Source organism: Rattus norvegicus, chromosome 18 (genome assembly GCF_021556685.1).
Source record: "Rattus norvegicus strain SHRSP/BbbUtx chromosome 18, alternate assembly SHRSP_T2T, whole genome shotgun sequence".
NCBI lineage: Eukaryota > Metazoa > Chordata > Mammalia > Rodentia > Muridae > Rattus > Rattus norvegicus.
The window spans coordinates 40,975,872-41,002,495 of NC_141551.1; the positions used below are offsets into that span (position 1 = coordinate 40,975,872).

A 26,624-nucleotide genomic window follows, 5' to 3' on the forward strand; every position below is an offset into this window, starting at 1 on the left:
AGAAATATAAGGATATGCAAAGTTTGCTATGAGTATGAATAAATACTATGATTTGCTAATCCCATGCACATCATGCCAAAAACAGCTAAACATACTAAAAATAAAATGCTAAAAACTCACTCACTGTCTTCTGTGGGAAGAACCTGCAAGGAATAAATCCACTCTATTATATCGTCTTTGTTCACCACATCCAAGGAGTCCAACATATCCAGCCCAGAGAGTGCAAAAAATGCAATTGTCAGCCTAAGAGGAGAGAAAGGGAAAATGTCACCTGAACTATCAAGCCAATGAACCATTTTCTGACCTAAACCCAAAACAAAATAAAACAAAACACCAAAGGAAAAACCACCACCAACAGCAAAATAAAACCAACCGATACTCTTCATTCTATTTTTAAAATAATATAAATGCCATCCCCCACCTTGACAAATATGGAAACAAAACAAATCAAACCTCACAATGTATTCTTAGTAACTGAACAATACCAGTCAAACCCTTGTTTTAATTTTTTTAAGAAAGAAACTTTTAGAATCATGAACCCTTCTCAACTGTGGGGTACAGGAATCCACTGAAGCTTGCATGTGAGCAACCTGAAGGCTAAAAGTAGGTTTTACGTGTTTGTTGTATGTTCATGTCTGTCTGACACACCACTAGATTTATTTTTTTATTTTTAATTAGAGGTGTAAGAATGGAGTGGTTTAAGGAGAATTCTGGGTGAGAATCGTGAGAAAACTCCAAGAAAAGAAGGTAAGAGTTTGACCTCAGTTCCTTCTAAACCACAGAACTCTTCTTGGATTATGTTTTCCTGCCTTTCCCAGGTGCAGTGGATAGGAGTTTACTTCAGATCATTCATTACAACTAGCTATTATTTGTTTACATGCCTCTATAGAAAAACTTGTTTCTGCCACTCGCAGCTTAGCTTGCCCATCATGTGCAGTTTGCCTTTGTTATTGTGGACACTTTATTCATGTGACTCCTCTTAACCCTCAGAGTCTAATCTGTCTACTGCTCAGAATAAAGTTGGCTATTGCATGAGACTTTAGTCTGCCTCAATTATCAGCTCCATTCTCCTAGGTCCCACCACCAGCAAGAGTGCAAACATGGGTATGTGTGTGCCCGAGTATGTGGGTTTGTACACAGGAGTTCAGGTCCCTGGAGAGAGAGGCCAGAGTTATCAGATTCTGTGAAGGTGGAATTGTAGGCAGTCTGTAAGTGAACCACTGTGGGTGCTGGCAACTGAACTTTGGTCCTTGCAAGGTGGGGCTATCTCTCCAGCACCATCCAGTTCTTCCTGTAGCTGCTTGTTTAACATTCTAGAAGAATGCAACCTGATTATGCATAGTCTTACCTAAGGCTACACAAAGATGTCTTCATTGTTGAAGACACTTGACAGTCCCAGGCAGAAGTGGTTATTCAGGGAAGGAGCAAAACAAGGGTTCAATGCCTAGGAACCTACTCAGCTCACACAGAGCAGTGTTTCCAAACCACAGTCAGATCATCACTACTACACCCTCACAGCACACTACTCATCTGTCTCATATCAGTATAACCAAATTCCATCACTGTCAAAAAAATGGTCTTTGAAGATTTTTTCTGTTAATTAAAAAATGCAATTTTTTGGTGAAACAGTAAATAATGTACTTACTTTCACGAGGTCAGTGCCATTTGAAAATGAAAAATCATGTATTCTGTGAACACAAAAACTACAACTGTCATGTCAGAGGGGTAAGAGATAGTTTATTCTGGAGCCAAACACGAGCGATCATGGCCCAGGAATATAGATTTAGGTTAACCTACATTCTATATTTCAATGTAGTTAGAGTTTGATGAAGTTTTTATAGTAACTGAACAAAGAAAGCCATAAATCACTTTTCAAATAGAAAATCTCTGCCATAGGCTCCTTCTTTACTTTCTGACACTCCTGGCCTTTTTGCCAGTGGAAGTTTGTTAATACATTTCAAACAGTTTTTATCTATTTAACAAGGATGCTAGGTCAGACACAGAGGCATGGAATGGCTATTAAGAAGATAGCTCAAGATAAATTGCAATTTGGCTCCAACCTCTCCACACCATTCAAGTTCTAATCCTTAGCTAGCCTTGGAGCAGTTTCAGTGGAAGGTTTAGTTCCTTCCAGGAACTCGGCTTCACACTTTGGTTCACAAGTCCTCATTAGCACAGCAGAAACAGAAATGGTATCATTTTACAGAAGCACTGAACAAGAAAATATTATTGGATGTTTAAATATACCATCCAACTTTAGCCCAAGAGTTACGGGTTTTGGCCAGTGTGGTTGCATATATCAGGAATTCCAGTACTCAAGAGGAAGAAGCAAGAAGCCTGTGTGCAGGAGGCCACCACACACTATCCAGCGAGACCCTGAAATAAATAACTTGGCTGCTTTTTGTCTGTAAGAAGAATACAAACAACTTAAAATCAATTATGAACTACAAAAAGCAAACTCATAACCAAAGTGAAATACAGATTTAATCAAGAAGAAGAAAAAACCACTGAAAATCCAATACATTGTTAGGTCAGATCTTTTAAATGACATTATTAATGGGCCTCAAGAAAACTAAAAAATTATTTTAAAAAGTTCTATAGGAGGGCCTGGACCTCCTCTTGCATAGGACCTTAGTTCAGTTCCCAGCACCCACATCGGGCAGCTCTCAACCACATGTAACTCCAGCTCCAGGGGCTCTCATACCCATGTCTGGCCTCCACAGACACGTGAACACACACGCGTGCACACACACAGGTGTGCACACACACGCACAGGCACACACACAGAGACATAAATAATAAATGTTTAAAAATTCCATACAAGTGTAGCTCACTAGACATAAGGTGAAGACAGCAGCTCTCAGCAGTGCAGTGAGAGGTTACTGCACACTAATACACATACATACAATACGTGGTGGAGAGTATGTCTACACCGCAGTTATTTAATGATTTATGAGTTCAGACAATTTTACTGTTAGTTATGAGCAGAAATTATATATCGTTTAGTGCTGACATGCACCCCTCTTAATTTTACAAATATACACAATGAGATTTTGAAAATGCAATTATAATTCTTTACTGATGGCTAGGTTAAATATCTCTTCACTGTATTAATGGTGCAAATTTTGGACTTTTTTTTAATGTTGGAATTAATCCATGGCCTGCAGCATGCTAGGAAGTTGCTCTACCACTAAGCCACATTCCTATCTCTGGAATTAGTAACTTGAAGTCTAGGCATGTAATATATGAAGTACAGCAACTCATGCTGGCCAATCAGTATCTGTGGATACAGAGAAAAAAAAAACAATATTTCACTGTTTCTCTTAAAGAATCCGTTCATCTTGGAGCTGCTGAGATGGCTCACTGGCTGCTCTTCTAAAGAATTGGTTTTCAAATCCCTGCACCCACACAGTGGTTCACAACTGATTCCAGGCCTTCTTCTGGCATCCATGGGCACCCGGTACAATGCTCATACACATAAAATAAATTTAAATGCTTTAAAAGTATGTTCATCCTCTAAGGCTCACCTCACATTGCTTGACAAGGCTTGTTAATGCCTTGTATATGGCAGCTGCCACCACAGGTTCTAGTGCAATGCTGTCCTGTAAGACATAGTGAGAGATGACGCAAACATTGGGAAACAACAGCCAGTGGCTACAATGTCATGGAGAACTGAAGTGTGTAGGCCATTGTAAAAGAACTGAATTTTAAATCAGATCTAATTAATTCAGATTGACAACAGCCAAATATGGCTACTGACACTCAACTAAAAAAAAAGGCAGCTCCAGTGTTATATAAAAGACAGAAAGTTATTAAACAAGCCAAGAACTACAGGTAGTTGGGTGGTAGTCAAGAAAGGCTTCTCTAGAGAAATCTGAATTACAGTATATGTCATTGCTATTTACTTCAGAAACTCTACATTAATAGCCAAGAACTCAGAGTGCTAGCCTGCCTTGTTTAGCTCCATTTCCACACCTACCACAGTTAAGTACTTCTTGATCTCATTTGGAGAAGTCATCTATAAAAATCCCCAAATTGAACCAGTCATGAAGTGTTCAAAATATACTGTAAGTTCCTAGTTCAGAAAATGTAGAGGATGCCAGCACAAAACCAATGGGTACTGGATGTGGTGCCTTGTGTCTTTAATCCCAGCACTTGGGAGGCAGAGGCAAGTGGTTCACAATGAGCCTGGTCTACAGCGAATTCCAGGCTATTGTGCGATCTTGTCTGAAATAAAATAATACCTATGTTTCTCATCATCCGACCTTAGGTAGCTCTGATGTCAGGCTCCAAAACATAGCAGTGCACAGCAACCATCTCTTCCCTTGGTTTTCTCAGTTATACTTCCGTAACAGCTCCTTATCCTTTGTTAGATGTCAAACATTTGCCCATTCCAGCCTTAGGATGCTTCAGGCAACACCGAAACTTTTAATCCTACCATGAGATTTACAATTCCTCCTAAGTAAACTTCTAATCATATCTTAGGGGTTCCCTTGCCTTTTAATTAAGAGTTAATTAAGGGGGGAGGGCAGAGCAGGAGTGATGAGGGCCAAACACTTAATATTTTGCTTTTGTAAACGTTAAGTGACCCACAGGATGTTAAGAGAGTGGGAAAGGGACACTCACACAAAATGGTTGGGAAGTGAAAAGAGGCGGAACCGGGAGATTCCAAAAGTCCTGAGCTAGGAGCTCCATACACCTCCCAGGGCACTAGGAATGGGTGCCGGCAGCCAGCGGAGATACAGAGGGAGGCCGGGACCGAGGAAGTGCAGAGTGGAGGGGACCCGGAGGCCTAGGACAAGTCAGGGATCGCGGTTAAGGCCCGGCAGCAGTGCAACCCGGCAGGTCCGGGCTGTCCAGCCGATCCGCGGCGCGCATCCGGAAGGCCGCCATCGCCAGCCCCGCCGCCGCAGCGACTAATTACCTGCTGGTCTCCAGCGAAGAATACCGCTCCGGCAAGACCTGGAGGCAGCGCTGGAAGAACCGCACGTGTCGGTCCCGCAGGAAATCCAGCCGTTCTCCTTCTCCGCTCCCCGCCAGTCTGTCATCCTCTGTGGCCGCCATGCTGTCCCGGAAACGACCCCACCGCGATCCGGAAGCAGTTGGCGGGAGTGAAGTCAACTCTAGTCGATTTTTCACAGGCGCTAGGTTGGGGCCTGGAGCCTGCCTGAGACCCAGGCAACCGTGGGAGACTTCATCCTGTCGACCCCGGAAACCTTAGTTGAGCATTTCGTCTCTCCTCTCCCTAGGTTGGATAGTCTTTTTTACTCAGTACCGAAGTTTTCCATTCTTATGTCTCGTAAAATCAGTTCGTAAATGCCTTCCATAAGATTTTTGTTTTTAGAAGTATCTTTGTATGTATGACTGTCCCGGAACTCTGTAGACCAGGCTGCGATCAAACTCAAGAGATCTACCTGAATCTTCCTCCTGAGTGCTGGGATTCAAGGCATGCGCCTCTCAGCCTGGCACGTATGATTTTTTTGTGTATGTTTGTTAAAACTTCAGAGTGAAACCCCTTTCTTCTTGTGCTAACCAAAACATTTTAAATCCTGGCCCTAAACAATTTAAGAGTGTGAGATCTGAAAAGTTTAATTTTGCAAAGACACATTTTTGGAGGGACACACTTTTAAGTTGAATGAATAGAGAAGCTAAACATACAGTTAGAAATTGGAGACAAACGCTTCACTAGAGGTTTATCAACATTTTGAAGATTCAGACATTTTTATAAATATCTTTAGAATATCTGAAATTATTTCAAAATGCATGCACAGATGGTTCTCATTTTACAACGTGTTGACCTATGCTGAGTACTAAGTATGGTGCTTTTAAAGTGACAATGTCAAATTGGCAGGCAGCAGTTCAGTTGATTGAGAAGACCCTTGACTGAGAAGACCCATCAAAGACCATAGCATTGTATGGCAGAGCTCAAGAATAATTAGGATTAAGAAAGCTCAGGCAATAGGACCAGAAAATAAAGCTATCCAAGCAGAATTTATGAAAATCAAACAAAACAAAAGATTAAAAAAAAATACAAGTAGACAGTATATGTAAAAAGTGTTTGCTTAATAAGGATTAATTTTTGCTTAAAAAATAAAATCATTGATTGTATAAAGGGAACTAGACAATTTAAGAACTACTATACTTTATTCCCTCACTGTTGATAGTTTAGAAATACTGATATACATTTCCTCTTAATAAGTATAACAAAATAGTGAATTTGAATTATGTTTACAAATATACAGATATTCAATTATGGGTTGACTCCCCCCACCCCAGGGCCAGACTATAAAATGTTAGGCTTTATGGATCAGATAGCCTGTCACAGCTATTCAGGCCTCCAGTTGCAATTCCACTATAATGCATAATTAGCTATAGACAACATATAACCAATGGGCAAGGTTGTTTTGACGAAACTTTATTCATACAGAAATAGAATTTAAATTGCCTTGGTATTATATTATCCCCTTTAAGTTCACAAGGCACTCATGAGGAAGGATTCCATCAAAGATTAGGCCTACACTAGACTTTAAAAACCAACCAAATCTTGGTGTACTTTTGACTGTAGAAAATCAATTTCTTACAAAACAGCAACCGTGAGTGTGTGTTATACTTTTTAAACTCAGCACTCCAAAGCACCTGAGTGACTTTTGGTGCTAAGCAGTTGCAACACAAGCCTGGCAACCTGAATTCAATCCTAGGGACCAAGATAAAGGTGGCAGGACAGAACTACCTACACCAAGTTGTCCTTTAATATTCCCACAGCATATTGTGGCACATGTGTGCCTGCCCCTAGAGATATGACACTTGCGCGCGCGCGCACACACACACACACACACACACACACACAAATAATAATGAAATAATGAAGGTTGGAAATAAAGATCGTGGAGGATGTAGCTGCCATACTTAGGACCCTAGGTTCAATCTAAACTCCAGCACCAAAGAAGTCAAGTAGGATGCCTAGCTTTGACACAGACCACTGAAGCACATTTGTGCACAATTCAAAGCAACCCAAGTAAAGTTTCCTTCCCTGCATCTTACAGATGTTCTGTTCTGTTGAATTCTTTCATTTTGCATCTCAGTTATTAAAAAGAAGAAATAAGTAACTAATACTTCCTCATTGTACACCAATAACTATACAATTAAAGTTTACTTTCCAAATTTTGGGACCTAATTACTTATGCAACTATTAGCTAGTAATTTTGGGGTCATTCTCAAGTTATAATTAAAGACATTTAAAGATAAAATTTGTAATAAGTAAATGTCTTATATCTTATGTATAAAGTACTTACTTGTGAATTGAAACCTTTTAAAGTTAGGATGACATAAAACACTTTATATAAAAGGCTGACTTGGGTTGGGGATTTAGCTCAGTGGTAGAGCACTTGCCTAGGAAGCGCAAGGCCCTGGGTTCGGTCCCCAGCTCCGAAAAAAAGAACCAAAAAAAAAAAAAAAAAAAAAAAAAAAAAAAAAAAAGCTGACTTGAGTTCTGCTTCATATGTGAAGTTTTCTACTTTTCAGTCCAAAAACATCAGTATACTGTGCAAAACTAGTTTACATCAAAAGAAAGAATGTTCCTACTTTGGGACAAGCAGAAGAAAACCATACCAGCCCATAAGATACAAAGACACAAGGATTTTATAAATCTGTGGATTCCAAAAAGGTTGAAAGGAAATTTGACACAGTTGCAGGAAACCCATAGGATGAAATCATAATATATGAATAAGGTAGGAAGGGAGGTTATTTAAAATAGTCTCCATAAGACAAAGCGTGCTTTAATCAAATATAAAATATCCATTACACAAAAATGAAACAATTAACAAACTACCATTGTGTTAAACTTAGAATGAACAACTCTTTGTTAAAAAAAAAAAGTTTTTGTTACTCAAGCTTAATGACTTTCAAGTTATAAAAGTAACAAAATTTTGGCTTAAAAAAGACTGATTCTCCCAAATTAGGTCACTAAGCATTGATAAAAAAATCTTTGAAATATTTTGAGTATTTAAATGGATTAATGTTTGTAGCACAAACCTATTTAAATAACTTTCATATCAGTAACAGGCCAACATACACCATCTTTGTAGAAACAAAATACTGACAGTACTATAAGACACTTAAACCTCATAATGCATATACAGCACAATAACCCACGTGACTAAGGAGGTGATATTTAAATAGCATAGTTAATTGCCTTCTCCTGGAACAGCAATGTACTAACAATATCAACTGAGTAGCAATTGGATTATCTCATAGTCCCTCTAGATGCCTTGTCGCCAGGTTGGAATGGCCCTAAAGAGAAAAAGAGAAAATCAATTATAAATAGGTTAGAAGATAAAAACATCGGATTAAACAGCAACCTAAAATACATATAGAGCTGGTGAGATGGCTCTCAGGGGAAGAGGGTAAAAGTACTTGCAACCTGACAATCCCTGTTGGATATCTGAGGTCACATTGTGGAAGAAGCAAGTTACCCTCTCACAGTCACATGCACACCAGAGCAGCCATAGTTCCCACATACCCTTGCACACAAAACACACAATAAAATAAAAAGTTAAAAATATAGATTTGCTTTATAAATCTGTTAATGAAAAAATATATATCCAAAAACTACATAAAATACAACCATGCATAAAACAGCATAAAATAAAACAGAATAAGTTTCTATAAATGAACACCTTCTACTACCTTCTCACCTGTGTGGGATATGGAGAAGTGGCCCAGAGTCTAATGGACCTATCTTCTTAGTTCGTTGTTCCCAGCCTCTGGTAGGTTTATAAAGCCTAGAGGGATCTCTACCCACATTACTTTCAACCTGTGATCAGAAGTAAAATAGTATCCGTTAACTTCATGAATTAAATTTGTACAAGTAAAATCCTGGAATTTCTCATGTGAATTCCTATTTTCAGTTTTGTTTTCTTTTTTTTCCTCATATGTTTTATAATGGAGCCTGAAGTTTTAAAAACTATATTTGGCATCACCCAAACAGGAACAAACTACGGTGTCCAAGATAAGCTCCAGGTGCTTATGCTGCTAATATCAATTAATAAACTGCTAAGTTATCCTTTCCAAGTTCTATTATTTCATTCTATTCTAATTATAAGAAACAGACTACAGCTTGTGTAAGAGCACTATAACTGGACAATAAAGGTAGGATAAATAGCACCAATAAAGACATCTATTTGACCCATGAGGACACCACATTGGTTCTGAGCCAATGGGACTAAGCAATGCCCACAGCTACACAGATGCTGAATGGAGGGTCAGAAAGAATAAGTCGTGAGAGGAGCAAGAAAAGTCAGGGTGAAAGAAAAGAGTGCTTCTAAAATGACATGGCAGAACTCAACAGTTGCTAAACATTAAGTTCTGCTCTGTAGTACATAAGGGTGAAATGTAAGGCAGAGAAAATTTATATATATTTATATATATATAAAGGGAATGGTTCTGCGAGTCTCCTTAAAGTCAAGGAATCAGAATGAGGAGGAGGGAGCCAGGGGAAGGTAAGACATTCTGGTGTGCTCTGCCTCTGCTTGACTACAGATATTCTCCACTGTACACTTCAGAAAGGAAGGACGTTTACTGATTTTGCCATAAACAAATGATGACTATCTGAAGAGATGACGTGCTTAACCTATTTAAATACACCTAAGATACACGTTACATACAAGAGAACATGTAGAACTCATTCATGGGAGACATTTATGATTATATACTGTTTTAGAAAATGAACTTCAAAAGTAGAGATGTTAAAGCAGGGCATGATGATAGCCTATGCACTCAAGGACAGTCTGGGCTACAGAGCAAGATCAGTGTCAGAAACAAATAGAACAGAATAGAATACCTTTTCTTTTAATTTTGTCAGTCGCCTTTGTTTTTCTGCTTTCTCCTCTTCTTTTGCCTGTCTATCTAGAATTTTCAATTCAAGTTTATGTAAATCCTAAGAAAGTACCAACAAAAAGATTACATTAAAAACACAATTAACATAATTTGCTTCCCTAAGGATTTGCAAATTTAAATCAAGTCAGCTGCCCACTCCTTCAAAAGTGGTGTTTTCACAGGAAGGCTAAGAGCTGCACTTCCCTGACCCCTGCTGGTCTTCCTGCATTAATGTCTTTGTAAATGTCACTTGTTTTACACAGGTTCACTCTACACCTCTTAATGAGTGATTATTTTTCCCCTAGCTTCATCTAGTCTGGAATTTCCCATGTGAGTTCCTATTTTCAGTTTTGTTTTCTTTTTTTTTTCTCATATGTTTTATTATGGAGCCTGCTTACTTTGTGGGGAGAGGGGAAACTAAAAGAAATACATTGCAGTGCATACAATTCATGTCTTCCTATCTGTTTTCCTTTGTGCCTCCCTTTATGATTGTTGTTGCTGTGCATTTTGATGCCCTTAACAATTCTTAACATTTTCACTCCCTGGGATCTACTTTTTTGTTCATACTTTGAACATCTTAGCATAACCTTCCCTGCCTTGCTTAGACAACACATTCAGCCTGGCTCATAACCTCCTTGACTGTTGATTCCCATCTGTTGCTTTAATGTTCCAAAGATACTGGAAATATAACTGTATAGGGGTAGGGGGGAGGAGTGGGCCACTAGGAATTGAACCTAAAGCCTCCAACCTACTAGGCAAGAGTTCTTTCAGTAAACTACATCCTGGGCATTGTACTCGAAAGTGTATAGTTTCTGAGAACCACACTGTTGACACTCCTCTGAGCCTTTAGTCATGCTCTCCCTTCTGTTAGAGAAGAGCTCTCCTTCCCTTCTCCTTCAAGACTCAATTCAAGCATCCCCTTCTCTCTAACACGCACAGATCTGGTAAGCACCTTCTGTACTACCTACCCACTTGCAATACTCTGTCTATACCTTAGCTACCACACCGCTTGTCCTAATTGAGTTTCTAGTGGTGTGATGAACAACACAACCAAAGCAACGTGGAAGACAAGAGGTTTATTTTAGCTCACAGTTGTAGCTCATCACTGACTGAAGGCAGGAACCTGGAGGCAGGAACTAAAACAGAGACCATGAAAGAGCTCTGCTTACTAGCTTGTTCCTCATGGCCTGCTCAACCTGCTTTCTTATATAACCCAGGAGTACCTGTGCAGAGATAGCACAGGTCACAGTGGACTGGGCCCTCCCACATCAGTCAGTAATAAGAAAGATGCCCTATAGATAGGTCTAAAGGTCAATCTAATGGAGGCATTTTCTCAACTGAAGTTCTCTCTTCCCAGAAGACCCTTGTTTGTGTCAACTTGACCAAAAAAAAAAAAAAATAATAATAATAATAAAAATCTAACCAGGACACAGTGTCCTGCACACTTTACTTGCACACATCTTTTCTATTAAACTGTAACTTACTACAAGTTAGGGAGCAAAGCGCACTCATTGTGCTAAAGTGATGCCAGCAGGTGTGATGTGTAAGATGAGGAATGAACTCAGTGTCTCCAGAAGCAAACCTGGAAGCAAGGCCTTCACTATGCAAACTTATGAACTACCTAGGAAGGGTGTTTACTCACTCTTTCTTGAAACCTGGAAATCTCATCAGCAGCAGTCTTCCTCTTCTCTGCCTTTTCTGTCTTTTCCTTTATCTCCTTCTCAAGCCTCAGGAACTCTTCTTGTTCCCTCTTCTGCTGTGTGTAGCTCTCTAGGAGCAGCTTCAGCTTTGACTGCCGCTGGCGCTCTCTCTGCTGCTTTCTCTCTTTCTCTTCCTCTTCTCTGAGCTGGGACGCCTGCTTCACTGACATCTCTATACTCTTCTGCTTCTTCCAAGCTTCCACTGCCAATTTCTGCTTCTTTCTCTGTTCCTCTTTCTGTTTTAGATTATCTTCTGGTTTGCTCTGAGAAGGCGGAGGTGTGGTGTCTGCCTTTTCTTTTAACTTGAGTATTTCCTCCTTCTTTTGCTGCTTTTTGATTTTCCAATTTTGAATAGACTAAAATGATCAGAGTGAAAGGCAACAAAATCAAACAAGTTTGTGATGAGATCAGCCAAGGGCATTTCAAACACAACCTCAGCTCTATTTTCCCAGAAAGATATTCATTTGGAGATGCTGGACATTTAGGTTCTTAGAGTTTGTTTTAGACCAGGGCAATTTTTTCTACTCACATTTAAGAAACTTATGGTATGCCCTAAATCTCTGAGCCATGGGATATTCTTTGGCCTTCCTCTGCATGCAGGAGCCCTCCTGATTCCTCAGTCATTCTCAGGTACTGCCATTTCCCTCCAATCACCTCACTTTTGTTTTCAAATTCTATTTTTAGGCATACAGTGCTTTCTAAGAGATCTTTCTCTTACCAAGTATCAAAAGAAGATTTAAAAATGGGACTGAATCTGCTGTGATTTGAATGGCCTATAGGTTCATATATTTGAATGCTTAGTCCCAAGTAGGTAGAACTGTTTGGGAAGGATGAGAAGGTGAAGTCTTGTAGGAGGACATGTGCCTCATGATTATAGACCAAGATGTAAGCTCTCAACTACTATTCCAGCACCGTGCCTGCCTGTCCCCTGCCATGCCCCCTGCCATGATGGCCATGAACTCTGAAACCCCTGGAACCATACACCCTAAATCAAATGCTTTCTTATAAATTTGCCTTGGTTGTAGTGTTTTGACACGGCAATAGAAAAGTGACTAAGTCATTCATAAAGCTGTAGGAAGTAATTCTTACACAGAGTTCTTGTCACAAATGAGTTAGTGCCTGGTACATGATGCTTCATAAGCTCAGGAAAGAAAGAATAAAACCATCCCATCTCTCAGTATGAATATGTCAAAGATTACCTAAAATTCTAGCAACCTTTATACCATACAATATGCCATCTAAAATATCACTCAGTTCCTGTCCCAGTCAGGAAACTATTTTCTCATCTTTCTTATAATGTATCATTCATTAACTCATACATGCATGCATTCAATACATTCTACATAGTGCGATAATGTGAAAAGCAAAGCAATAGGATTCAGAGATGATTAATGATACATCCAGACAGTACCACTTGATATGCCAGTCCTCAAACATATCATGAATTTGTGGCAAAATGTACTTCTTTCACTGAGAAACCCCATCCCCCCCCCCCCCCCCACACACACACACTCACATCTCTGGAACAAATCAACTGAAATGAACAGTATGCTTACTGGCCTACTGACTATCACACATCGCCCCATTTCATGACAGAGTAGTCAAAGTTTATAGACTGCTATCAAGTCCATGGATCAGCACTGAATGCAGATGGGGCATGGGCACATTACAGAGCACGGTGGAAAAGTCGTTAGTGAGTGATCACTATTTTGGGGTTGAAAAGAAGGTGGTGGCCTTTGACCTAGGAATATTTGTCAATCAGGGACTGGATGGGGAAAGGAGCTGTACACAAGAAGACAGGGTATTCAAGGGCCTGCAGAGCATTAAGTATCTTGTTTATGCAAAACACAGGCTATACCGAAGGAATTTGGGGTAGAAATGATAAATTCTCTACTCAACATCTTAAACTCTGTATACTTAACATTCAATACTTGTATTTCACCCAACTTCCCTCTCCTCTAACATGCAAACGACATCTCTGTGTTCACACCACTTTCTGCCTCAGCCTTACATCAAACCTATCAAACATTAGGAAACAGAGCAAGCGTAACTTGGGCCTGGGGTGCTTGCTTCTATTATAAGGAGCACTATGTCGGGCTGGAGAGATGGCTCAGCCGTTAAAGGCTAGGCTCACAACCAAAAATATAAGGAGCACTATGTCCTCTCTGAGATGCAGCATTCCACAAAGCTGGGAAGCAACTAGGTAAAAAAAATGGATTGTTGGGCCCAGAGTTCCAGTAGGGATGGGGGTCGAGATCTATGATATTCTAACTGGTTCCAGGACAGTACTGATGTAATATTACATTATCACCGAAAATCTAGTGTTCCAAGTTGTGGTAGAAGAAAAGGCTACACATTATTTAGTAGCTTATAATTTTGAGTCTTTAAAAATTATTTATATGCTAAAAATTGCTTAAAACTGCCAAAGTCAATCTCCTCACATTCACCTTATTTTAGATAATATAAAACAATGAGAGTAAGAACATTAAACCCACAGCTTAATCTAAACTTCAGATTATACATGAGATCATTATTTGCTTAGAAGACATGTGTTCTTGCTAAACCAAACCAGCTATAACAGCTGACCTCAGACAACAGGAGCAAACACACAAGAATACACAAAACCTCAGACTTTTCAACAGGGAACCTATTTCTTTAAATTAATGATCCTGAACCAAGGTGATTTTGCTCCCCAGACAAAAGTGGCAATATCTAGAGACATAGCTGTTGATTGCAAAGAAGGGAGTGTTGCAAGTACCAAGTGCTGGAGCCCAGCTGTGACACTACTCACCATGGACAGGACAGCCACCAAAAGCTAGATATCCAGTACCAGATGCTGATATAAAACTTTGACCTAAGTCAAAGCCAGACTACCGTTTATTTGAAAGTGAACCTTTTAGGATATTTGCTATAAGCTTCTTATGGTAGCTAAAATTTGAGTCTTTACAAGATGATGTTGAAGTTCAAAAATAACAAAGAAACTTTTAAGAGACTGCTCCCCATAGTAATTAATGTGGCATTTGCTAAGAGAAGTTTTCCTGCTGTCTGTGCAGTTCTGAATCAGTCCTTGTCCTGAGAGTGGAGAGACAGGGTCTTACAGAGCATTATGGAATCTCTTGTGGTAGCAATGTTTGCTCTTGGGAAGTCTAACTGAAGTTGTACTGTTGAGCACAAGTAACCTAGCTTCCCAACACCTTGGTTTCACCTGCTGCTATAAGAGACCATGGGCTGCTGTAGGCTGTTTGTGGAAAGCTAATGAGAGTTAATCTTTGGACATTTGGACACCAGCACACAGATGCACATGACTCACGACATCTGTTATCATTACTATTACCTCTTTTTTTTTTTCTTCTAGAGCCAGGAATTTTTGGTACCACTTCTCATGTTGCTGAATTTCATCCAGCGTTCTTCCCGGAAGATGTTCTATAACCTCCTTCATAAATGTCAGCTTCCCCTTATGTTTGTTCCTCACTTTCACAAAGTTCTGGTGGTCCAAGTCATCCCAGCCCCCCTGTCGCCCTCCTGTTTGCTGAAGGAATTTTTCAAATTCTATCACTTCTTCTGGAAGCGTACTCGGTGTCACTCTGTCTACAGGAAGCTTGCTGGAGATGGCCCTGAAAGCTCTCTCTGTTTCTGAATTACCCAGCGCCCAGGACTCGATCCTCCTGGAGATGGCGCTCAGCTCATTATTGGTTGTTTTCTCCTCCTGAATAAGCTCTTCATATCTAAAATGAACAAGAACGAAGTTTGAATAACACAACAACCAATCCAAATTAACCCTCACTCTTCTGAAAATTTAACTGCCCCTTTGTTGGCATTTCTAATATTAGTAATAGTCATGTATGAGCCTTAAAGGAAGTTTGTTTCCTCCAACATAAACAATCTTGCAAACTTTTATTAGTGATCTTCTGGTGTCCAAAATAAATGAAAATTTACTTTAAGTATGAAAGGCCATTTAAACTATAGGACAGAAGGCAGTGTTAATGTTGCTTTTGTATAAGTCTCAGTACATTCACAGACAAGAACTCAAGGGTGAATTATTGGAAAAATCAAAGTAAAAATCTTAGGTTAAGTTAGTTTAAAACATACATTAGTCTCTGTTCTTCTTTAAAAGTATTGATTGCATTTTCAATTTCTTCCATCATTTCTCTGAGCTTCTCAACAACTGTAAAAAAAATGCCATATTTTAATGTAGCTGAGTTGATAGTAATAATAATAAAATACAGACTTCCCCTATTTAAAAAATTACTTAACCTAACCAATTAAGAAAACTTGCTCATAAGTACATTTTAGTGATCATAATTTCTGATTAAAGGTATTTTCCTCACACCTATATTATTAAATCCTATAATCAATATTACTTTTATAAAAATTAGTTCGTATAACACATACTATCGTTTGACTTCTAATCTTTATTTAAGAAAATATTTTGGTTAAAAAAATGTGGATAGTCAGGAATAGTGGTGCACACCTTTAAGCCCAGCCCTTGGGATGTGGAAGCAGGTGAATATCTTATACACAGCCAGATCTACATAGTGAGGCTTCAAAAGAAAAAAGAAAGTTATGCTTAACCTAGCATGTAAGTATATATACTACTGCCTCATGTTTTCTATGACTATGTATGGCATTTCAGAGCATAGAAATCATTGAATCATTTAATTTTCCTGTTCATGAAACTTTAAATATGCAGAATGGTAAAGTAAAAATCCATGAACATATATTTATAATATAACATGTCCATGTAAGTATTTTTACCAAATAGCTACTAAAGCTTGAAATGCTGAAATAGGAAAGTGTGCCTATTCTACAGTATGTTAGACTTGTCCATCTCTTCTGCAGAGGCTCTACCAACTCTTTCACCGTCTTCCTCCCATGTACTTCCCACCATGTCCAAAATAAGTCAAGAATCTGTCATCAATTTAACTGTTATTTTTGTGATTATTAAGAAACATGTATTTCACCTGAGTTTTGTGTTTCTTGATACAGTGTGTACCTTATAATCTTTGTCCATTTTCCTCTCACTGTTATCTTGGTTGTTCTAATTTGTAGGCATTCTATATATCTTAGGAATATTTAATTATGAAATTGCATATGTAGCTAGAGTTTTCTAATTTGTCTTTCAGCAGTGTTTACGGGTTTACCTGTTCTTAAGTAATTAATTATTGTCCTTTTTTTTCCTTTAGATTTTTTTGTTCTTTTCTTATGCAACAGAATTCTATGAGAAAGATGCTACATGTTCCCTCTAGCACTTTATGGCTTCAATTAGTTTAATGAGTACTTCCCATTTTTTTCCTGCTTCCCAGTTTTATTGTTTGCCATGCTCCAAGCACTGCACCCATAATCTGGAGCACTGCTTCTCTCCATCCTGCCCCACAGCCTATGAGCAGGCCCATGATCTCCATTGCACAGCTGAAGACACAAAGCTTGGAGAGAAAATGTCCTGATTAATAAACGACAGAGCGAGGCTCTGACACAATTTACTCTCCAGGTTCAAGTGCTGGGCTCTGAATTTTGAAACAGGATGTGGCGTAATTTTTTTACTTCTTCCTCCTCCAGATTAGCGTTTGTCCCAGTAGGGTCAAACCATTTATGTGTTTGAAATACTTCTGAAAGATTTTTTTTTTTTCCAAAAAGCAAATGACAGGATAAGCACCAGACCAGGAACTGGGAAAGCAGTCTTGTTCTAGTTGGCTAACTCTAAAGCCTCCTGGGCCAGTGTTTCTGCCTCACATTGTCTCTTCTGCCTACTTTACATTGTTTTAGGATTGAATGGTAGTTCAAAGGCTAAAGAATGCTACATAAATTCTAAATGCTGTACTTCTCCACTCTACCCTGATTAATCCCTAACAAAGTAGGGCTGGCTCCACTAACACTGGATGGAAAGGGCAAGACATGTACTAGAGAAGCATGCAGTTACTTAATGCACTAGCAGAAAAGAACACTGTATTAAAGAGACTCTTCCACTGAACTCTGCTTACAGTCAGGGGTTGGCTTCACACTTTTCAGCTGGTTCTGAAGTTTCTTTACGTTGTTATGTATCTTGGCCAACTGTTGCTGGATTTTTGCTCCTGTAAGGAAAAGTCCACACTTTAATCCTGTGACAAGTGTGGCTACAATTAAGCTTCTGCAGGTAAACTCTACACTGTCCCTCAGTTGAAAGACAGCCAAGACCACTTAAAGGGCAGCCAACTTATTTTGTAAATATTAAAACTATCTAACCAACATTAATTCTATATGATATGTGTACACAGTGTGTGCATGTGTGGTGGGCAAGGGTAGAAACCAGTGAAGGAAAGAAAGGAATTTTGTTAGCAAGTTAAATAATTAAGAGCTGGCTTCTGTCTTTTTTTCCCTCAGCTCATCAGTTCTGCCATTATCTTATGCAATCTTATTTGTCATTTGGAAATGAAACACTGCACAGCCAAACCACTCAGTGTCAATAAAAATGCAGGCATGTATCAAAAACCAAGGTATGAACCCTGAGGTAAGGAACAGTTTCTTTAGAGCTAAGATCCATGAAGAAAAGTGTCTCTTTGCATAGAGACTGTGGTGACTGAATGAGAATGTCCCCACAAGCTCCAAGGGAGTGTGTGATGGTTTGCATATGTTTGGCCCAGAGAGTGGCACTATTAGAAGGTGTGGCTTTGTTGGAGGAAGTGTGTCACTGTGGAGGCTGCCTGAGGATGCTCAGTTTGTTCCTGACTTCCTTAGGGTAAAGATGTAGAACTCAGCTCTTCCTGCACCATGCCTGCCTGGATGCTGTGTTGCTGCTATGTTCCCGCCTGAACCTCAGAACCTCTAAGTAAGCCCCAATTAAATGTTGTCCTTTATAAAACTCACATTAGTCATGGTGTCTGTTCACAGCAGTAAGACCCTAACTAAGACAAAGTGGCACTATTAGGAAATGTGGCCTTGTTGGAATAGGTGTGGCTTTGTTGGAGGAAGCATGTTACTGGTAGTGGGCTTTGAGGGTTCAGATACTCAAGCCAGGCCCAGTGTCACTCTCTCCCTGCTGCCTTTGGACCTGGTTGTAGAACTCTCAGCTACTTCTTAAATATCATGTCTGACTGCATGTGCCATGCTTCCCACAATGATGACAATGGACTACACCTCTGAATTGTTAAACTAGGCCTCAATTAAATGTTTTCCTTTTTAGGAGTTGTGGTCATAGTGTTTCTTCACAGCAATAGAAACCCTAAGACAGAGACCATGTGTTCCCTCCTCTTTTAGACAAGGCACACAATATTAATAATGAGCAGCAAAACCGAAGAACAGAAAACAGTTTAAAAATAAATAAATAAAGTTGCATTGAAAAAGAGAAAAGTGAGTTGGACATGGCAGTATGTGCCCATAATGCCAGTATTTAGAAAGTGGATATAGAGCTCACGAGTTTGAGTCAACCATGGCAATATAGAGTGCAAAGTCAGTCTGAGCCACAGGAGACCTTGTCTCAAAGGAACAAAGGAAAGGGTAAAACAAGTCACCTAAAAATAAACAAATTTGGATCCTTTGTTTAAGGATATAAATAAGAAAAGGAAGATCACCCTGCCTGTGTCTGCAAAAGCAAGAATAGCAGTAGTTACAACATCACGATCTAGATTGTTCTAGGAATTCAAGAATGAATTGGTGGTGTTTCTACTGCAGCCTATTCATCAGAAGAGAGAGAGTGAGTCTCACTACTACATAACAAAAGATGACTTTAAAAAATGGCATGATTTGGGCTGGAGAGATGGCTCAGTAGTTAAGAGCACTGACTGCTCTTCCAGAGGTCCTGAGTTAATTCCCAGCACCTACATGATGGCTCACAACCATCTGTAATGAGATCTGATGCCTTCTTCTGGTGTGTCTGAAGACAGCAATAGTGTACTCGCATATGTAGAATAAATAAATTTTTTTAAAAATGGTATGATCTTATATTCAGAAAGGAAGATTCCTAAAATTTCTTTTAGCTGGTGATAAGGCAGTATCATGAGCAGTTTACTCTTTCTAGCAAATCAGTATGTTGTAAAGCTGAGTGATGGCCATTTTTTTCCTGTATGCAATGCAAAGCAGTTTTATATTATAAGGATTTTTACAACATACAGAATCTAACCCTACAAGGTGTTCTCATACCCTATAATAATGATTAATCTACATAACAAACAACAGAACATATTTACTGTATAACCTGTAAGGTATTTTCTTGTATTTCATCTCAGCATCAGATGCACAGAAATTGAAGGCTTTACAATGTAGACAAGGAAACTCAAGCTTGGGTGTAACCCAATATTATAGCTTTGTACAAATAGTGATGGAGGCTCTGACTGTGCTGACATTTACTGGGTCTAGCACTCAGTCAACAAGGCCAGAGAGATGAGCTAGGATCAGATAGCACAGGAAACAAAATACTTTTGTTTTTTTAAATATTAATGGCATTTGCTGATTACCAACCCCAAATCATCTTTCCTATTTCCTATTAAGAAATAGACTTAGAAAACAGTTCATTAGAATACTAAACAGTAACCTGAAAAGAAAATTCATGTCCTTAAGAGAAAGACTTGTCACCAGCTCTGTATTACCACAGAACTATGTACACGGACAGTACAGAGCAACACTGCCCTTTAGATCAGGCAACAGTCATCATGACACCAACTTACTTTCCATCTTCCTGCTGTTGATCAGTTTGTTTTCCAATTCTTCCAGCAAACTATACTCAGTTCTGAAGTGGCCTCTTTGGTTGTAGAAATGACTGTGTTTGTCTTTTTCTATGACAATAACTCTTTAGGAAAAGAAACAAATGGTATAAATATGTCTTAAGTACATTTTATTTGTTTAACATATCAATACATTTAAAATAATTAGTACTTCATGTTCAAGTCATTTAAAAATAAGAGTGTGATTACTTAGACTAATAAGGTTAAGGAATCAAAATAGCAGGTAAAATAGTTACTAGTTAAGTCCAATTGTAACCATCTATAATTTGAAATGATACATATTTCCCTTGAAATTTCAGAAGCCTTTAGCTGTGAGGTTCTAAATGTTAGTTATAGTCCTCAAGTAAAACAAAAAAAAAGAAAATATATTATCAAAGAGGTTTTATTTTTTTAAGTTGGCAAAAGTCAATTTTTCAATGTTTGTTTTTCTTCTCCTACAAGGTAAATATGAATATTTACTCTCTCATCTTGAATCCAATGTGCAGCATGAGGCCTCTAGCCAGTGACATCATTGCACACAACCTGGGAGGCAATGCTCAACACAGTTTCCTAGAGCTTCCCATCTGGCAACACAGAGAAAAAGTTTATACTGATAACCACACTGGGAGAAACAGCAAGTAAGCCCTACAGGCTGGGCCACTAAGCCTCTGTGCATGTGTTCAGGGGCTTTTGTTGTTTGTGAGATGAGACAAGAAGTAAGAGAGAAGCTGAGAGAATTCCATCCTATCTAGAAACAAACCCAGGGCAAGGCTGGGAGTCCTAGGAAGGTCTAGTTGGGCATCAGAGACATTTCTGTCTGCTGTGAATAAGAATATGCAATCATAACTACATTTTGCTATTATGGACTAGAAACATTAACAGAAACATTTTTCAGAATGTAATAATATCATGATGCTGTTGCCAACAATGAACACTCAGTAAATACCACTGTTTATGGGGAAAGACATGGAGTATATGATAAAAATTTGAAATAAGTGGAATTCTTATAATATACAGAGGGGATCTGAGAGGACCATAAATCAAGGGAGGACAATTAAGTAAAAGATCATTGAAAAATAGCTCCAGGGCACAGTCCTCTCACTAAAACGGCTCACAGCCTTCTTCAGTGAGCCAATGTGCAAGTGAGCCAAGGGGCTTCACTGCAGAGCAGCTCTTACCAGGAGGACACTGGCTCTCAGACTGGCTGAGGAGAGCAGTGAAGAGCCCCTACATTATATTTCCCAGTAGCTTTGGTACAACCTGTAGATTTTGTATAGGAACCTGATCTGAATCCAGGTTAAGCCCACAGCCACTCGTTCAGGATCAGAAAGTCCACATCTCCTACTGGCTCCATGGGTAGTTGAGGAACTAGTAGGATTAGTTTTGAACCAAGGCCTTTAGGTGCCTGAGGAGTCCCACATCTTGCAAAGCTTCAGCAGAAGCTGTGGACCGGGGCTCAGGACCAGACCTGACTCTCTGTGAGGCGAGGCCCACAGGCACATAGGGAGTTCCTCCACTCACAGCAAGAGGCCCAAACGGATATACATGATACTTGATCCTCAGAAGAAGACTTGAATACCAGTCCCACAGAGGGAAACACTTCAGCTCTTCTGTGACTTAGTTACTCTGCACTGAATATTGCAAATGCCACCACTGAAAGCAAAAAGGGGGACTTGAATTTTAAAAAGAAAAAATTTTAAAAGGAAGGAAGGAAGGAAGGAAGGAAGGAAGGAAGGAAGGCAGGCAGGCAGGCAGGCAGGCAGGCAGGCAGGCAGGCAGGCAGGCAGGCAGGCAGGCAGGCTGGCTCAGCCAACAAACACCAAATGCACAGGTGCCAGCAGAGAAACAGGAACATGAAAAATGAAGACACCGCATCTCCTCTACAAATCACTATTCCTACAATAATGGCACATACTACAAACATCCTGAAAAACTTTCAGACAAAGCATTCAAAAGAATGAGTATGTGCAAACAACTCAGAGAAGACGTGATTATGTTCTAGAAGGGCAAAAACAGAGAGCTGAACATCATTCTAAGACAGGAAAATGGAGTTCAACAAAGAGACTGGCTGAGGAAAGCACATGATGTGGGGAATAAAGCTCAATAACCTGAATTAAAACCTCAGTAGGGGCCTAGCAGTAGAATGGATCATTAAAAAATTGGGGCATAGACAACATAGAGAAACTGCATCACTCAGTGAAGAGGAACATGAGTTCTTAGCTCCTGTTCAGTCACACCTGCCTCCCTGCCTCTCAAATTGTAATCCCTTTGGTCATGCTGTCTTATTACAGCAAAAGAAAAGAAATTAGGACAGTGTGCCGGCTACTTTTATTTCAACTTGACACAAACTAATCATCAGACAGGAGGGGAGAGTCTCAATTGAGAAAATGCCTTCATAAGACCATGCTACAGGTAAGACTGTTGGTCATTTACCTAGTGTCATGTAAGAGAACCCAGTCCATTGTAGACAGGGCTACTCCTGGGCTGGTGGGCCTGAGTTCTATAAGAAAGCAGGCTGAGCAAGTCACAGGGAGCCAGCTAGTACACAGCCCACCTCCATGGCCTCTTCATCAGCTTCTGCCTCCAGGTTCTAGTTGTAAGTTCCTGTCCTGACTTCCTTTGATGAACAATAATGTGGAAGTATAATCTAAATAAACCCTTTCCTCCCCAAGTTGCTTCTGGTAATCGTGTTTTTTTGTTGTTGTTTTTTTTTTTTTTTTTTTTTGTTTTTTTCTTTTTTCTTTTTTTCAGAGCTGGGGACCGAACCCAGGGCCTTGCGCTTCCTAGGCAAGCTCTCTAGCACTGAGCTAAACCCCCAACCCCTGGTAATCGTGTTTTATTGCAGCAAAAGTAACCCTAACTAGGAATGACCACTTGATACTGGGAGAGAAAAATTGTCAGTAATCTTACCCAGTGTCATGGTTTGAGTATGCTTTGCCAAGGGAGTGGAACTATTTAGCGGTGTGGCCTTATTGGAGTAGGTGTATCACTGTAGGTGTAGGTTTTAAGACCCTATCTTAACTTTCTGAAAGTCAGTCTTACACTAGCATCCTTCAGATAAAGATGTAGAACTCTCAGTTTCTCCTGCACCATGCCTGCCTGGAGGTTGCCATGCTTCCTGCCATGATGATAATGGACTGAACCTCTGAACCTGTAAGCCAGCCCCAACTAAATGTTGTCTTTCATAAGACTTGCATTGGTCATGGTGTCTGTTCAGAGTAGTAAAACCCTAACTAAGACAGAAGTTGGTACCATGGACTGGGGTATTGCTGTGATAGACCTCACCATGCTTTCTGGAAGAATATGGATTTGGGGCTTTGGATTTGGAAAGCCATGGAATACTTTAAATGGGGCTTAATGGGCTATCCTAGTAGGAATATGGAAGACTTTGTTACTGAGAGTGATTTGAATTGTGCAAACCTGGCCCAAGAGGTTTCAGTAGAGAATTTCGATATGTGGACTAGAGACGGTATTTTGGTGAAGAACATGGCTGCTTTTTGCCCTTGTCTGAAAAGTCTGCCTCAGGTTAAGGTGAAGAAACTCAGTTTAATTGCACTGACAAAGCAAGTCTCAGAAATGCCCATCATAGACTTTGTTCTCTGGTTAAGTCCCATGAAGAGCATTTTGAATAAGTATTGCAAGCTTAGAAAGGAAACATATAAAATATGGTTTGAGTATTAAAGGGACACCAGGAAGTGAAATGGAGATGGATCCTGTGTTCTAGGAGACAGCAGATTAAGGGAGAAAGGAGCTTAAGCTAATGGTCCTGGACCCACCAATACAGAGGCAGCAATAAGAAATCAGTGGCTTGAAAAAGAGGAATGAGAAATCACATGTTGTAGGGAGAGCACAGTGGTGGGGAGACAGGAGAGGTCTAGAGGGGAGGGACTCACTCTACACCAGTCATTTACCAATTTCATAACCTATAAGATGCTTAAAATATTCTTAAAGTGCTTACCTACAATTTGAGATACAAAATATAAATGCATTATTGTTTTGTTTTCCTTAAAATACACTAATGTAAAATGGTAAAAAAGAAAATAAAATGGAGACATTTTCATACAGCTACTATATATTAAATAGGTGCATTTCACACCTCCCTCCTCCTCCATGCTATGTTTGTCAGGCTAGTGATTAGAAGGTTCCTAATATTGTGAGATTAAGGAAGGTGGAGTTGAATTAATCCTATATTGTTCATTATAAAATAGCTAGTGATATTATTTGGAGACAATATTCTTATACTCACTGGTTTTTTAATTTTTCTGCTGTGCGTATGAATTCTGCTTTCTTTGTCCAACTAACTTTCTGTTTCCAGTTTTGAAGCTGAAAAGGACGAATTCCACCTGAAGCACTAAAGCCGACATTACTCTGCAGAATGAACAAGAACAAGCATCCATGATAAAGTGGCAAGAGATATCTAGAGAAATAAAGCGTCAGCAGTTTTCTGGAGATAATCATGTCTAGATTTTTAAATAACATACTTTGGGGGCTGGAGAGCTTGTTCAGTTTCTAGCACCCAGATGACATCTTATAACTGACTGTAACTCTGATTCCAGTTCTGATGCCCTCTTTTGGGCTCCTCAGGGACCATAAATGTCCATGGTATGGTCACACACACTTGCAGGCAAAATATTTATACAGATAAAGTAAAAATATAATTTGTAGACAAAATATATCTTAAAATGCTAAACTGAGTGTGAAATGTTGTGCTCAGGGATTGCTGACTAAAAGAAGGCGTACTTTATTCACAAAGTCATTTATCATCTCTAGATTGACCACTATAACATGACAGTACAGCAGGGAAGGATAATTCCCTGTATGGCCCAGTATCAGGAGGAAATACAGATTTAAAGAGAAAAGAATAAACAACAAAAAGGAGACAAAACAAACAAAAGGCTAGAAAGTGTACTAAGTGATAATAAGAGTCTGAAGTGGGGGTGCTTGTACTCTCTTAGAACACCCCCAAGGGTCGATTTGAGAGGCTCACATCAAAGGAAAAAGGGAGACAGCCCTTGTACAATCAGAAGGGAAGCTGATTAGGTCAAGGGATTAGTTATGTAAATTCTGAGGGCCAGGAAGACTGGCTAGCAGAGAATAGACAATTCCAGCAAGAGATTCCTAAAGGTGGCTAGAGATGAAAGTAGGTAGATCGTTTTATGCTAGGTACATAGATGGTTTAGGGCCCATTGGATTTTACTGAAGAGTATACCTATATGTTGTTCAATGTAACAGAGATGGTAACAGCAGGGTGTCAGTCAGAAAAGGAAGTTAATACACTTGTGGAGATAAAAACACCAGGGCGTATTGAAGGGAGAGAGAGAGAGGAAGAGAGGGGAGACCAGAGATGACTCTTCAGAGAACAGCCTTCCGAGTGATCAATCATTCTACCGTTCCCCCTAGGGTGCTTCATTTCTCCAAAGAAATAATGTTTTTTACAGCCTTTTCGGAGTGGCAGTCAGTTTCCTATCACATGATTTACTCTAACTTCAGCAGTGTGCAAATTTGCTTTCATCATTAACAAATGGTAAAACTGTATGTTCAACAAATAATTGTTTTAAAACAAATTTCTTTATGATACATTATCAGCAAATGTTTGATTTGGAGACCCACTTTACATACTTATATACCCAGTGTCACATAAAATTTCTGACAGGGAGACTAGAGTGATGGCTTAGCAGTTAGGAGGGCATGCTGCTCAGGCAAGGAACCTAAGTTCAAATTCCCAGAACCCACATGGAAGACTCACAATTCTCTGTAACTCTAGCTCAAGGAGATTTTAGGCCCCTGACCTCTGTGGACACCAGTTGTCTTGTGCATGTTCATACACCTCCACCCTCCCCCACATATACATACATAAATAAAATCAGTCTTGAAAAAAACCTTCTCAGGTCCATGGGGTTGAAGAGTAGGAAATGCTTAGGAAATCCTGCCATACTTAGTTCTCAATTTCTCTGGCTGAGGTTTTTTGTTTGTTTTGTTTTGTTGACATAATTTGATAGGAAGTATGGTGATGAGGCCAATACAACAGGAAGGAGGAGCCATGAAGAAGTCAGTAGAGTAGTATAGGCCAGGGGTGAGAGAGTGACAGCTACCTGGGCCACCAAAAGTAAAAGGTGACATGTATCTCAACAGTATTTAGGACCAAGGGCAGCTGCTGAGAAAGGAGGTGTCAGAGAGAGGAGAAGTAAACAAGGCTTTATATTTCTGGGAGCAAGAACAGTTTTAAAAGACTAGCATGGCATAAGATATTATTTGTTAAGAGTGTTGACAAATTAGTGATTTTCTAGATATTTATGAAGTTACACAACACCACCGTCAGGCTCCAAAATATTTTTATCACACCAAGACAAACTCATAGCCATTAGCAGTCTCTCCCTCA

The 26,624-nt window shown here is 39.5% G+C and overlaps 2 protein-coding genes and 1 long non-coding RNA gene across 8 annotated transcripts in view; 1 reads left to right on the plus strand and 2 right to left on the minus strand.

The window, feature by feature from the left end:
- The window catches only part of Pggt1b (protein geranylgeranyltransferase type I subunit beta), a 53,070-nt gene extending 47,992 nt beyond the window's left edge, over nucleotides 1-5,078 (minus strand). The window contains exons 1-2 of one of the 4 annotated variants that reach the window (XM_087593543.1): nucleotides 4,925-5,078; nucleotides 121-243 (exon numbers count right to left, since the gene is read on the minus strand). Coding sequence is in view for 2 of the 4 variants with exons in the window: in NM_031082.2 (NP_112344.1) it covers nucleotides 125-243; nucleotides 4,925-5,064 (259 nt within the window). In the remaining 2 variants the exon portion in view is untranslated. Of the gene's footprint in view, nucleotides 1-120; nucleotides 244-3,527; nucleotides 3,603-4,924 lie in introns of those variants that run through there. The other 3 variants (XM_087593542.1, XM_087593544.1, NM_031082.2) reach the window with 3 other exon arrangements.
- A 68-nt stretch (nucleotides 5,079-5,146) lies between these two features.
- On the plus strand, nucleotides 5,147-24,699 carry LOC134483014 (uncharacterized). Of its 3 annotated transcripts, none has more exons than XR_015642530.1 (5): nucleotides 5,147-5,249; nucleotides 17,931-18,057; nucleotides 18,285-18,375; nucleotides 22,537-22,657; nucleotides 24,561-24,699. It is a non-coding gene; the product is annotated as an uncharacterized LOC134483014 (long non-coding RNA). The 3 variants fall into 3 exon arrangements; XR_015642531.1 differs by having other exon boundaries at nucleotides 17,931-18,043; XR_015642532.1 differs by lacking the exons at nucleotides 5,147-5,249; nucleotides 17,931-18,057; nucleotides 18,285-18,375 and adding an exon at nucleotides 20,708-20,883.
- The window catches only part of Ccdc112 (coiled-coil domain containing 112), a 34,189-nt gene continuing 15,265 nt past the window's right edge, over nucleotides 7,701-26,624 (minus strand). The window contains exons 2-10 of the mRNA NM_001109124.1: nucleotides 24,492-24,613; nucleotides 20,210-20,331; nucleotides 17,552-17,641; nucleotides 15,663-15,738; nucleotides 14,908-15,298; nucleotides 11,516-11,929; nucleotides 9,839-9,934; nucleotides 8,694-8,812; nucleotides 7,701-8,289 (exon numbers count right to left, since the gene is read on the minus strand). Of these exons, the coding sequence (NP_001102594.1) occupies nucleotides 8,259-8,289; nucleotides 8,694-8,812; nucleotides 9,839-9,934; nucleotides 11,516-11,929; nucleotides 14,908-15,298; nucleotides 15,663-15,738; nucleotides 17,552-17,641; nucleotides 20,210-20,331; nucleotides 24,492-24,613 (1,461 nt within the window). The 3' untranslated portion in view covers nucleotides 7,701-8,258. The remainder of the gene's footprint in view (nucleotides 8,290-8,693; nucleotides 8,813-9,838; nucleotides 9,935-11,515; nucleotides 11,930-14,907; nucleotides 15,299-15,662; nucleotides 15,739-17,551; nucleotides 17,642-20,209; nucleotides 20,332-24,491; nucleotides 24,614-26,624) is intronic.